At 28.5% G+C, this 14,322-nt stretch overlaps 1 protein-coding gene across 2 annotated transcripts; it reads left to right on the top strand.

The window, feature by feature from the left end:
* The first annotated feature begins 1,697 nt into the window (after positions 1–1,697).
* On the top strand, positions 1,698–5,135 carry LOC126899287 (uncharacterized). 2 transcript variants are annotated; one of them, XM_050674037.1, is made up of 6 exons: positions 1,698–1,819; positions 1,903–2,006; positions 4,053–4,179; positions 4,532–4,602; positions 4,670–4,853; positions 4,936–5,135. In XM_050674037.1, the coding sequence occupies exons 2-6, from the start codon at positions 1,974–1,976 to the stop codon at positions 5,049–5,051; spliced, it is 531 nt and encodes a 176-aa protein (XP_050529994.1). In that variant the 5' UTR covers positions 1,698–1,819; positions 1,903–1,973; the 3' UTR covers positions 5,052–5,135. The 2 variants fall into 2 exon arrangements, with proteins under 2 accessions (XP_050529994.1, XP_050529993.1); XM_050674036.1 differs by lacking the exons at positions 1,698–1,819; positions 1,903–2,006 and adding an exon at positions 2,285–2,442 and having other exon boundaries at positions 4,936–5,133.
* The last annotated feature ends 9,187 nt before the right edge of the window (positions 5,136–14,322 follow it).

The following is a 14,322-nucleotide window of genomic DNA, read 5'->3' as shown; positions in this document are numbered from 1 at the left end:
AATGTTTGAAGTATTGTCAATAAAAATATCACAATAAATTTCCGTCCAATATTCAAAAATGCCAATTCAATATATAATAAAAAAGACATCATAGTAAATTTAATATCTTCACAGCTTTTGCATCAAAGCTATAACTAAAAATAGCAACATACACTGTTTTATAACAACTGTAATTTTTTTTGGGGACATTTCAATTTATTACTTGAATTGAAAGAAATTTCTCAAAATTATGCTACTGATAACTTTATCTAGATACGTTCTGTAATCTTTTGACGTGTCCTTAAGCAAAATCAATTCAGTAAGAACAGTTAAACCTATTTATTTTCTATTTAAAATAAAATATATTGCCTCTTTATAAAATTTTAGTTAATATTACAGGAGTAACCTGAATCTGTTATCTTTAAAAAAGTCAATAAGGCAAACATAAAACAATATCATTGTATGTTTAAAAAAATTTTTGAACAAAAGACAAATAGAAAAAACAGGTGCACAATGATATATTTAAGATTTTAAGTATTCTAATTCAAACAATTTTCAAATATCTAAGTAATTTTTTTGTAACTATATAAAAAATAAAGCACTTTAAAAGTGAGGTAAGACGTAGGTGTTGTTATTCTTAACAAGTTATTCCGCATCTGCGTCTCACCTCCCGCCTATGTATATTAATGTCAATAACTTCTGAAATATTTGTCTAAAAATTGTTATCTACCAATAATTTTCTTAATTATATCATTATCTATGAAATGAACTATTTAATTATGTATGTTTTTGTTTGAAAAAAATGTTAAAATACCATAAAAAATACTTCATGATTAATAAATTAAGAAAAATATTATAGAAACTAAATAAAACTAAAAAAAATGCTTTGGTTTTGAAAAGTATCTTATTATCCTGTAAATAAAACATTAAAAACTAAATTATAGTGCTAGTTTAAATATGACTCAGGTAATATGTTTCAAAACATAAAACATTATATAACATTTTCTTATAAAAAATATTGATAGTATCCCATTTCTATTATTATCCCTTAACATTTTATAACTTCAGATTTTTTAATGGAAACTTACATATTGAATCAACTTATAAACTAGAAAATTATCTATCAAAGAAAATTATTGGTTCATAATAACTTTTAGACTAGTATTTTAAAATATATTAGCTTTCTACAACTAAGCGAAATGAGTAGTGCGGATCACCAGAGTCTTTAAATAAGAGACTTAATTATTTTCGAAATACTATTCCAATTTTTATTATATATACTTAGATATATCATATACTAGTTTTTAAATTGATTAAAAATATAATTTTTCATTAGAAAAACTAAATCTAATAACATTATGAGGGAAAAGAGAGGGATATGAATAATCTTTTTTTTTGGAAATTATAGAACGATAGATATTATTAATTTCACATAAGAAAAAATAATTTTATATGTTATATTTTTAAAGTTTTTTCATGAGTTATAAAAAATCATCATGTATATCATATTGCAAATATTTTGGCCTCAAATTTTATTTCTATATGCGCGTAAAAAAATTGGTAAATAACTACACAAATATATATTATTATTAGCAGTTTAAAACATAATACGAATTTTTTGCAGTAAAAAAAAAAAAAAAAAAAAACAAATTAAAATAAGTTGGAGTATAACGAAATGAAGCTAAATTTTATGATTAGTATTGGTTAATATTTAATAGAGATTAAAATCACTGTCATAAAACGCTTTGAAACTTATTTGAAAAAAATTAAATACAAAATTATCTTTAATTCATCCGAAATTACACTGTTCTCGTATTTAGATGTTGATTAATCATATAAGGCAAGTATTCGGAACGACTTTCATATGTTAATTGTATAGATCATTAAATAATCTTTAATTTGATATATTTTATAATGTTGTAGAATTTCCGCTCAATGCGATAATTAACAAAATCAACAATTTTTATCGAAAATTGTATGATTTTTTTTATTTAATGGCTCATATCTCCGAAAAGTTAAGTTTTCAGGTAATTTATTCATCTCAAAGTGCATTATATTATCACTAGTTTAAAATAAGTTTTAAAAGTAAAACTTGACAGGAAAAAAACAATAGCTTCTTAGTTATGTATCGATATTAAATATCATGACGCAAAATATTTAAACATAACATATTTATTATTGTATAGAAGCAATACATCTGTCGAAAAAAAGAATATTTATCTTGTCTTTTTAAAATTAAAATATGATCATGGTTAAAAATATATTTTTCTATCGATTCGACACAGTTTTAGCTATAAAATAACAGCTCACAAAAAACTTAAATTTTGAGTATTTTCAATAAGTTAAACAACTATATCAATTATAACTAACTTAAAATATTTTGAAACTTAAAAACATTTTAACAAGATGCATTATAAACTTTTTAGTTTATTAACAACATTATACTTTATTTCTGGTACACAGGTAAATGATTTTAAACCACAGTTTTAAATTAATGAAATTAACGCAAGCCAGTTTCATACATTTAATAGTTTGTTAACGTAAATATAAATAAATAAAATAATACTTCTGCATTTAAATTATATTTTCATTCGTTCCAAGTCAGTGATATCTTTTGACTATAAGCTTCATGGTATATCTAATCAGCGCGTTTANCTTTTGACTATAAGCTTGATGGTATATCTATTCAGCGTGTTAATCAGGTCCATGATTTAGGCATATTATTTGTACCTTCCCTTAATTTCAGCCCTCATATTGATTATGCAACCAGCAAAGCTTTTCGGGTTTTGGGATTTATAAGACGTCACTCAACCAATTTCAGCTCTCCCGAGTGCCTTTTAGCTCTCTATAGTGCACTAGTCCGGTCGGTTATTGAATATGGGTCTATTGTTTGGTCACCATATACCGCAGTTGACATCTGTCGGNATATGGGTCTATTGTTTGGTCACCATATACCGCAGTTGATATCTGTCGGATCGAACGTGTACAAAGTAGTTTTATGCGTTTCGCCGGTTATTGCCTCAACATTCCTCATCCACCACATGAATACGAGCCAGTAAGTCAAGCTCTGAGACTTGTTCCTCTTTCTGTTAGGCGTGATAATTTTGGTATCTCTTTTATTCAGCGTCTGATCGAAGGTCAAGTTGATGCTCCCAGGCTTCTTGGAGAACTATGTTTTCGGAATCCTAGTAATACTAGGCTTCAGTGTAATTTTTATATCCCCACCAATAAAACTAACTTCTCCAGGAATGCTCCACTTATAAGGACGATGTATAATGCAAAAAATAAAATATGTTATTAAACCATTTATAGTACGAAGTGCTCACATCCTGTTTTATACAATTTACACCATGTATATTTTATTTATTATTTACCATGTCTTTTTTTCCCTCTAATATTAAGTCAGTATAAGTTATGTGTCTATTAAGTTGTTATCTGTTGTCCAATTTTTTATTGTCTGTTAATTTTGTAAAAGCCGCTTGGCGTTGATTATAATATAATAATAATAATAATTGAACTAAAAATTTCTACTCCAAGATTTAGTTCTTTTTTAATTGTGTTTTTTTGTTCAATTATTTTTTTCTTTTTCATTTTTAATAATTTGGGGAACGTCAAAATGAAAACAACACACTTGAAAATAGACATTGATGTCAAAAGTCTTATTTTTACTACAAGTTAATTAGATTTACTTAATTTTGTGTATGTTCCAACATTGTTCTTAAGTAAACACATAATGATTTTAAAATTTTAAAAATATTAGAAAATTATAGAAAAAAGACATCAATTAATATATTCTCACCATTTGCATCAAAGCTAAAACTAAAAATAGCAACATAGACTGTTTTATAACAACTGTATTTTTTTAGAACATTTCACTATAGTAAAGGGGTTGAGGAGAATTTCTCAAAATGATGATACTGGTAGCCTCATCTTAAGATACGTTTTTTGATTTTTTGACGTATCTTTGAGTAAAATTGGTCTAGTAGGAGTGGAGTAATCGTGTTAAGTAACACACATACAAACATTGCAGAGAAAGAAATACAATCATTTAACTATGAAATTGAAATTTACAGAGTATACTTCAAGAGGACATGTTAATACTTATTAAAAATTGTATGGAAGTTAACAATATGAGTCAAGCCAGTTTTGATTCTTTAACCTCATTTTTCAAAATTCCACTTTTTTCATTTATCGAAAATAGTAATGTTTAATAATTTAATATTTTTAATTTGATTTCTTTTTTTTTTAGAAAATAAGTTCAATTTCAAATAAAAAAGTGTTAAGTGTTAAATTATTCTGTATAGCAGCATATTCTATTTTATTTTTTTCAATTATAACTTATTATAGTTCATTTTTTTTTTTGTCGAAGATTATCGATTTTCATTAAAATATATTGTTTTTAATTTTTTGGTTTTTTGTTAATAATAATAAAAATATTGATCTTAATTATAGTAAAGTAATTAACTGTATAGAAAACAAGTTATTATTTTTTGTTTTAAACTTTTTGATTTCATTTATTCGTCATATTTGTCAGCTGATAATTTGTTTACAGGAACATATAATTTCCAACTTAAATATTTCGTGTTGCACGTCTCAAATAATGTTTCAAATCCAAATATTGGTGTAATGTTTTTTTCAATAGTAATATGATATAAAACATACTTATTTTAATTCATATCTTGTAAAACAGGTCGTTTTTCTTCCGCATCAAGCTGTTTTAAATGTCGTGAAAGAATTTGAAAGGTACGACAAGGAAAATAAATGCGAATTTAATATAGAAATGTTGACAACAATTTCAAATGATGATAGTTTTAAAGTCGGATGTGATAAAATAAAATTTTTACAGCTCTTGATATTATTTGCGAAAACCCACAGTAACGTTTTAAACAAATTCATTATTACAACAATATTATATTTTATATTATCATTAATTTTTTTTTCTATTTGTGTTATTAGATAATTCTGTCAATTATTTAAACATTTTACAAGTGTTGTTGATGTATATACGTCTTGTTAAACACGACTACAATGTGATAACAGAAGATCATCTTCGAAAATCAATAATATTTTAAGAACTTAAAATTATTATATATTAATTAATATATAATTTTAAGTTTTATAAATTGGTTCATATTAAAACTATTTAAAACAAATGTTTTATCTGCATTTTTTAATTGTTTTTAGCTTCAATGCGAAGCTGAGAAGGTATTAGTTTTACTATGATGTGTTTTTTTTTTGTGTTTGTAACCATTTTTTCTCAGCTCTCATCTAACAGATTTCTTTCAACGATACGCCAAAAGATCACAAATAGTATCTAGTTGAAGACATTATCTTCAAAAATTGAAAAAAATTCTCTCGTTCCCCGTAATGGGGGAAATGTCAAAAAAAATTACAAATTTAAAAATCGTAGGTTTTCGATATTTTTTCAATTTTTTTTACTTAAAACTGCCATAACTTTTTCAAAAATGATAATACTTGAGAATTTATAATCATGTTCATTTTTTTTTTTAACATTTAACATTTAATTTAATACCATCAATTATTAGGCTATCGCAAAAATTATGTTACATAACTAATTTCAATTCAGTAATTTTATTCAGTAAAATTATCGGTGATCTTTATGCGGTGACAATTTTAATAAAAAACATTCTATGCCTACAACATGAATTTGAGAACATTGCAAAACGTCAATCCTTTTCTTAAAAACTACAGAATTATGAGTGGTGTATGTATTATAACACCATGGCTGTGAATTATGTACATTTACAGGTTTTGTTTTAGGCACTTTGATGTGCCCCAAACTTGTGCAACTTTGTCGTTGGATTATATAGTAACGCAGAAATATTTTTCTTGTTAGCAGTGCATTAACACCCTTAATCTTCTCCAAAACTTTAATTTTGGATAAACACATCATTAAGTTTTTTAGTCAGTTAGTAAAAATTTGTACTGACTTATGGTATGTTTGATTACCTAAACAAAATTTATAAATGTTTATAATTCAGTCCTGTTTATCACTAATAAAAATATGATAGTAAAAATATTGTTTTTTATTATTTTTTTTTTATTTAAAAATAGTCATTGTTCGACTTTTTCTTACAAAAAATGTTGATGGGTGAATAACAATTTTAGGCCAAGTAATTATCGAGTTACAAACATTACAAGTTACACAAAGTGTGTATATGTGCAGTATATATACACAAGTCAAACTACATCAACCCACCCCCACTACATTTCAACACACTGTATTAAAATCTAGTAACTCAATGTTGTTCTAAATTTTGTAGAAAGCAGTTGTCCTGAAATTGTTATCGATCCGTTATGAAAAATAGCTATTTCAAAATAAAAAAAACATTTCAACGGAAATTAAATAAATTAAATGGTTTTTGAACATACCATTTCAATTGATCTTTATTTCTAATTAAAACAAAACCGAGTGAAACCTTAAATAAGATTTGTTACTAAATAAAAAAGTAATAACTCCTCCCGCCAAATTATTTTATTGTTGCGCCACTGATGTTTAATTTTTTTCAAACACTTACCGTATTTTATTTCACAAATATCATAGTTTTATCATTCAATGATTTATGAGTCTTTTTCTCTATTTTTGTGTGATAAAAAAAATATTGTAAATTCAATATAATTTTTCTTGCGCCATTCTATAAATGACATATTTTCAATGGGAATTGACAATATTTTAAATTATTTTTATACATAAAAAAGTATAGTACGATTTCGATCACGTAACTATTAAAGTGTTTTTTAGTACACGAAAAAATCAACCATCATTTTATAATACTCCGTATTTGATTGATTTGTATAAATGATCATGTCATATAATTTGGTATACATTTAATTAATAAATACTAAAACAACTGTCTCCTTACTACCGAGCTTAGTTAAAGTATTTAATAATCCATAACATTCTACTTGAGATTTTTTAAAAGGTAGTTCCATCTCAATCAAAAGGTACATTTTGCACTACTAAAAGGTTGTAGCTACCGACACCAACAGTTCAAAGTTCGACTCAAAGCCGGTCAAAGACTTAATCTTAGACTAATTCATGACAAGTTTATTAACTTGTACTAACAAGTAACAAAGGAGATCCCTTATTTGACTTATGCAAAATATTTATCTCTGTAAGACCTCTTATTCGAGCTGGCAATGACACCACATCAAAAAAATTAGTCTTAAAAGTGCCTTAAAAATATTTCTAAAAACAAGATAAAAATTTAAATAACAAACGATTTTTTCAACAAAATACATTAAACTTCAATAATGTTCTATTAAAAAGGCGCAATAAGAGTACATAAAAAAAATATTGTATTCGTTACACAAAATACAGTAATTTCAACAGTCAAAATAAAACGTACCATAATAATCGTTTCACAGAGTGCGGAACCTCCGGTGGTCACTGTCGCCAAACAATACCGACGTTAAGTGTTTTTCGTTTTCATATACTAGAGACCCAAATAATAAATCAAACAAGTTTGTATTGTATTTTAATAACATAAATATATTTTAGAAAAATCAGTAATTTATATTAGTGACCAATATCTTGTTTATAATTTGAGCTTTTACTTGAGATAAATTCTACAAGATTCGGTAAGGAAAAAGAGATAGAAGAGGAAGACCAAAAAAAAAAAAAACGGAGAGATGATATTAAATGCCATATCAGGACTGTTGATGTGTGCGTAGATGATGTGAGAGATTGTGTCAAGTGGAGGTTTAGGATAAGAGTGGCCGACCCAAAGTAGTTGGGATTAAGGCGAGGAAGAAGAAGAAGAAGATATTATACTTATATACCATAATACTTGTAATCAGGATACAAATAACGAAATAGGAGTTTATTTTGTTTTTGATATTATGCATCAATTTCTTAAAATTAAACACTATCTATAAATTTTGTTTGAATCGTTTTTTATGATAGTTATTTTAATCACAGTCAGATATCATCATATCTGTCTCAACTATGCCTCGTCCACGTTGTGCTACAGTTTTTAGATTCGATGCGAAGCTGAGAAGGTATTGGTTTTATTATAATGTTTTTATTGTGTCTGTTTTCACTTTTTCTCAGCTCTCATCGAACTGATTTCTTTCAACAGTATGNTGTTTTTATTGTGTCTATTATCACTTTTTCTCAGCTCTCACCGAACTGATTTCTTTCAACAGTACGTCAAAAGATCACAAATCGTATCTAGTCGAAGACATTACCCTCAAAAATTGTAAAAATTTCCCTCGTTCCCCGTAAATGGGGGAAACCCTCAAAAAAAAAATTACGAATTTAAAAATTGCTAATTTTCGAAAATATTTCAATTTTTTTACTTAAAACTGCCATAACTTTTTCAAAAATGAACAAATCAATGTAATTTTTTTTTTAAAATTGCTTGATGTCTTTACCTATCATTTGGTATATTTTTTTTTATAGATTTAACCCTTTACCTGCCCACAAGGAGGGATTTAAAATGACAATTTTTTTACAAAAAATTAACTTTTTCAATTTAATTTTTGAAAACGTTCCGGAAGGTCTGACACTTTTATATATATCTTAAATTAATGCTAATGTAATATTCTTTAATTTAAAAAAAAAAAAATTTTAACCTCTGGACTTGTCTTCGTGGTGAAAATGGCTACCGAATGCTATTTTTGTGTGAAAATTCTCGATATTATTTTTTACATTTTTAACTTTATTATGCTATAACTTTTTGAAAAATATATGGATCAATACAATTTTTTTATAAGAAATAATATTTTTTAATAATCTCTTTTTTATTCGACATACTTTATCTTAATCAGGATATTAATAAAGAAATAGCAGATCACGTAGCTTTTAGAATAATCCACCAATTTTTTAAAATTAAACACTATTTAAAGATTTGCGTGGAAGCGTTTTTTTTTTTATAGTGATTTTAATCACTGTCAGATATCATTATACTTTAAGAATTTGAGCGTCTATTACAATGTTATACTATAATAATTTTATGTGATTTTTTATATAAATTTTCAAGAAAAGCGATAAGATTTTCGAAAAAAATGTGATCGACAAAGTACAAAATGAACTAATTCATGAAAATACACAATATTGATTATAAATCTAACAAGGAAATCAATAATCGTAATTTAGATGAATAAAATTATTTGCACAGACAAAAGAATTCGGTAACTTTTATAAGCGTACAATATTGTTAATTAATTTTGTGAATATATGCATTAGTTTATGAACAAATAAAGATGTTGGGATTTTTTTTTTATACTTTTTTCTTGTAAATGATACAAAATTAAATATTTCAATTTAAAGAAAAAAATTGGGTAATATATTACAGTTACCTTAACCTTTTTGTATTTCGTTTTTAATTAAACAGATACAAAATCTTTCGAGTTTATTTTTTATTTAAATTTAATGCATAATTTATTATTGTTTTATTTGTGGATTGATTTTATCATTTCGGTTTCACCTAGTAAGTAAATTAACAACATCATGTTGCTCATCTCAGATACAAAAAATGAGCGATTTCCAATGTAAATCATAAAAAATTAATAAATGTTTTGAATGTAACAATGGCACCAGCTTACTTGGTGACAAGTATATTCAACTCGTTATTTTAAGAAAATAATTGTTATAATATAGTAGTAGTAATTTTCAAGATTGAAGAAACAATTGATAATTACATTAAATTTAAATACTTATTTAAAATAATTCAAAATAACAATAAAGCTCTGAACATTATTGTTATTTAATTCAAGACCTGAATTAGAAATGATGATTTACAACGAGGCGTCAAGATTTTTCAAATTTTTGGGCACATCTCATTTTAGTTTGCTTGGAAAATAATAAATAGTTTGAAATAATTATTGATTATGGTGCCTCTTACATTAAACAGAATTTATCAAAGTAATTCAATTTTCTATTCTGTCATTTGTTGCAATCTATTAAATTAAGTATAAATAATATTGCCGGGAAATTGGTTTAAATATGAATGGTTCGTCAATGAACATTAAAAAAAAATCAAACAAACGTATTTTCGGCTGACCATAAGTTCAATTTCTCTTCAAATCGTTTTTTACTCTTAGGGAGTAACTTTTTGTGTAATTATAAAAAAAACCATAATAACTTGGACGTCGATCTGTTTGTCAATAATTGTTCATATTTGCAAACGATTGTGTATCGAAAGACAATTTATGATGTTTTGCAAAAACCGAAAGCGAAATGCGACTGTTGATAAAATAAATTTTGGTTAGTGCGATTTGATGGCGAATTCGCTTAGAGTGGCCCCCGCCGACGTTACATTAGTGTAACTCATTGGACGACACGAACAATAGCCGATATCAGTCGTTTGGCATCAGGACAATTGCAATGACAACGATATGGTACGAGAAACGTTTGTGTACGTCGCGCACACCCTTTTCCCTAAACCTTCCGTAACAGGTAGACGCGCGCAGCACGAGAAGTCAAAATATTTTCGACGTCGCGTTAGCGCATTTGATTCGGTGCAAAAATAAAACCTCGGCCGGATATTACTGTGCGCGTTTGTTTACGACCGCCCGGTGATTGGGGTGTGTGTGTGTGCGCGCTGGAACACAAGGCACAGGTAACGCGCGATTACCAACGGGCCGCCGCCGCCGCCGCCGGGTATTTGGGTGGCCGGCGGACCGACCGAGCGGAGCTGATTGAGGCCGTTGCAGTGGATAATAAACATTATACGACACACACTCTGTGCCTTTGGCCGAGAGTCGTGCCGAGCGTGTCCGAACGGCGTTTGTGATGTGTCTCCATAGTACGTTTTTCGTGTGTGTGTGTGTGTGTGCGCTCCGGTGATAATATCTGGAGCGTCCCCGCTGGCGCGTAACAAATCGGCCCGCAACACATATTAAGCCGTTAACCTTGGCCATATCAATATTATTACCATTGTTGTACGCGTACGGGACCACCGCGAGTACCCATTTTTTTTCATTGTCCGTATTTTGACACCTGGTCACAATGGTCGCCAACGCACACACACACACACACACACGCCCGCGAAGAATACACCCGAATAATATCGGCGATAACGTTATCGCGCAACGGACGGCGGCCGGCGGCGCGTCGCGGGTTGGCGCACATGTGTTCCATCGACAATTATCGCAGAAACGCCGTACACGAGCACCTCGTTGTCATTCCTCGTATACCTGTGATCGGATGGCGAGTCGAGACTTGACGGCTGATTCGACACGCATCGCTGTTGCGTATGTGTCGCGTTGCGCAGTGTGTGTGTGTGTGCGCGCGCGCCTTTGTGAAAGTGTTACAATAAAAATTGGCCGTACAAAAGACTATAAAATCGGTCGAGAACACCGGTCCGAGTGTTTGCAAGTGTTAAATATTTACATTTTCTCCGGCGGCCGTGTGACACCGTGAAAACTCATAGGGCACGTTACGGATACGCATCGCCGTGTTTTACGCGTTACTCGTTAAAACACAATGAGATATCGTTAACGCAACCGGCCCCCGAAAATAAAACATACTTCGGTGTTTCACTGTCGTCATAAAATCGTATGCAAACCATATCGTTCCGACTTTGGTTTGGTAAACGGATCCACTCCAATAGCGCCGTGCCAGCCAATGACAACTGCTCTCTGCGTCACTCGAAAACATATTATGTTTTATCGTTCGAATCTTCAATACCAACTCGCCGTTATAATTCCTCGTGTCAGAACTTTTTATGGATGACAGCACCACAATTTTTTTATTTAAGCGCATGTGTAAGTTACGAGTGAATTTTCGAATTTTAAAGTCGGCACCCAGCAATTTATAGCGCCCCAATATGTCTAACGGAGTATCAAGCGTTCGAGGTCTTCTACTAGTGTTTAAAAAATATATAAATAATGAAGAACTCTCCATAAAAATCGTGCGCTATTTATAAAGGCACAAATTGTACCCTGTACAAAGTTATTTTTTTTTTATACACTCGTTTTCCATTCAGATGCGTCAACTTAATCCGTATTTTTACTCGACGCAACACGAATTATTTCAATTTGGATCTACTGTTTTTTCAGCTTCAACGCGTAACTAAGAAACTATCGGTTTTATTCTGCGGTGTTTTCTTATTTGTGTCCTAATAGAAGATTACTCCTTTCTTAGATGACACATTTTGGTCAACGCCACTTTACGTTAAAATTGCACTTCTCGTGTGTGAAACGAACGTGTATATTAAAAGAATCATCAAAAATATGGACATTTTCGGATCATTTTTCATTCTATACCGATGACTTGTCTTCTATGAATAATGGAAAGTCTCTAAAGTGGTAAATCATGTAATTTTTGGTGGATGCGTAACATTTATTTTGAATTTGTTTCGAATACGAATTGTAGTGCTTTACGATAGTAATTTTAATCATTGTCACACATATCAATCAATACTTTTATAAAATGTGTCTCGTATCCACTTAGTTGGATCCCTACTGTATTTTACTTTTTATGAAAATAGCTTTGTAATGCACAATAAAGTTAATTATTTCTTTGAAATTATATCATATTATTATCTATACTTTCAAAACTATTTGTAACTGAGTGTCGCAACTAAGTTTATTTTCAAGATGACTAAAAAACTTTGTCGTCCATAGCGAGTAGTTAATTATATGGTAATATAATTTTAAAATGCTTTAAAAAAGTTATAAAGTAAAAATATTTCGAGTTGTTTTCACTTGATAATTATATATTTGGATATAATATCTCTTTTTAGATTTACATTTCAAAAAACTAATATGAAATACATTTTTTGATAAAATTCATCAATCATATGTGTATAAAATAAGTACTAAGTTATAAAATAATTGTTTGGTCAAACAATGTCTCATTGAATTTTCGAAATAATTAAAAAATGTTTTTGCATTTACATGGATTCCTAAAATTTAAAAAATACCGTATAAATGCAAATGAATTCTAGATATCAATAAGAGTTCAAAAACAATCTAAAATTATTCATATAAGTGCAACGGAAATTTAAAAGAGTCCATTTAATATAAAAATTGTATTATTATTTTGAGCTAAACAAATCAATTGTTGATTTTTGTATTAACATAAATGAGAAATTAATGAAAATAGACTGTACTTACCGTTAAGCCAAAACATAGTTTTTTATTTTCAATATAAATCTTTAACCTCTCATCACAATTAGATTCAAGACGTATTTAAAGTTGAAATGCGTTTCAATATCACTGTTCTTTTTTTGTATACTTTACTTATGGAGCAGTAGTAACTTTTAGATATGAAATAATTTATTTTTAAAATTAAAATTTACAGGGTTCGATTGACGATAAAACACTCAGACAATGTCTTAAACCTTTTCAAGACAATACTTTCGACCGAATTAAAGCTAATAAAATGTCGACACATAGAACCATATAAAATCCAAACCTGAATATTATATTAACATTTTAACTAAAAGTTAGAATTTAAAATTTTGAAAAAAAAATTATTTTACTTGAATTTAGCTTAGTAAATAGACTAAGAGCATTAGAATATTTGTTACTAACATAAAATGGTACTGTTATTATAAATTTTGTTGTATCAAAACTTATCACTTTTAGAAGACCGTTCTCATATACTATTTGATATCTATCCATTTCATAGTTAGAGAAATTCTCTTTGAAAACAGCATTTGAATAGAATTTTTTCGAATTATTTATTTAGAAGCTTCAACGTAGTATGGTTAGTGGTTTTTTAATGTATCGTTATACATAATGGATTAAGTAGAAAGACAGTAACTATTAGCGCCTGTTTGAAACAAAAAACTCAACGCAATTATACGATTAATTTTTCATCTGCGTCGAATCCAAGTTTAAGGAATATGTTTATTGGCTCGTGACTAAAGACTAAAGAATTATTTTGACCTCATTAATAATAATATTGTGATGTTAGCGCGTGATGACAGGAGTGGAAGTTGCCAAGGAGTTTTTTAAGTTACTTTGATGTAGAGTTTCATCGTGGACAGTACAATATAAATAATAATACATAGTCATATGTCGTGTTCGACAGTTTGTGTTTAATATCAGTACAATGTTAAATTGACAAACTGTGCGAGACGACAACGAATAATTAAACAACATGCAAATAAACCAACTCCGATTAAATATTACCAGTTAAAATAAAAAAAAACGACTCTAATAAAATGTTGACGTTTGAGACATACTTAGTGAATGTTTCAAAAAAAATTAAAAACCAAGAAAGACGTTTTTTTATTGAATAATGGACGCAATAGAAAAAATTAGCTATGCGTCCAATAAGATATCTTATTTCGTTAATATCGCAAATTAATTTGTATCTTGTACACTTAACCCGGCGAGTGTCTTATAAACTTGAATTTTTTTTTC

This window comes from Daktulosphaira vitifoliae, unplaced genomic scaffold (assembly GCF_025091365.1).
Source record: "Daktulosphaira vitifoliae isolate Bord-2020 unplaced genomic scaffold, ASM2509136v1 Scaffold_2, whole genome shotgun sequence".
NCBI lineage: Eukaryota > Metazoa > Arthropoda > Insecta > Hemiptera > Phylloxeridae > Daktulosphaira > Daktulosphaira vitifoliae.
The sequence above is the reverse complement of the archived record's forward strand: the minus strand, read 5'-3'. Positions and strand labels throughout refer to the sequence as shown.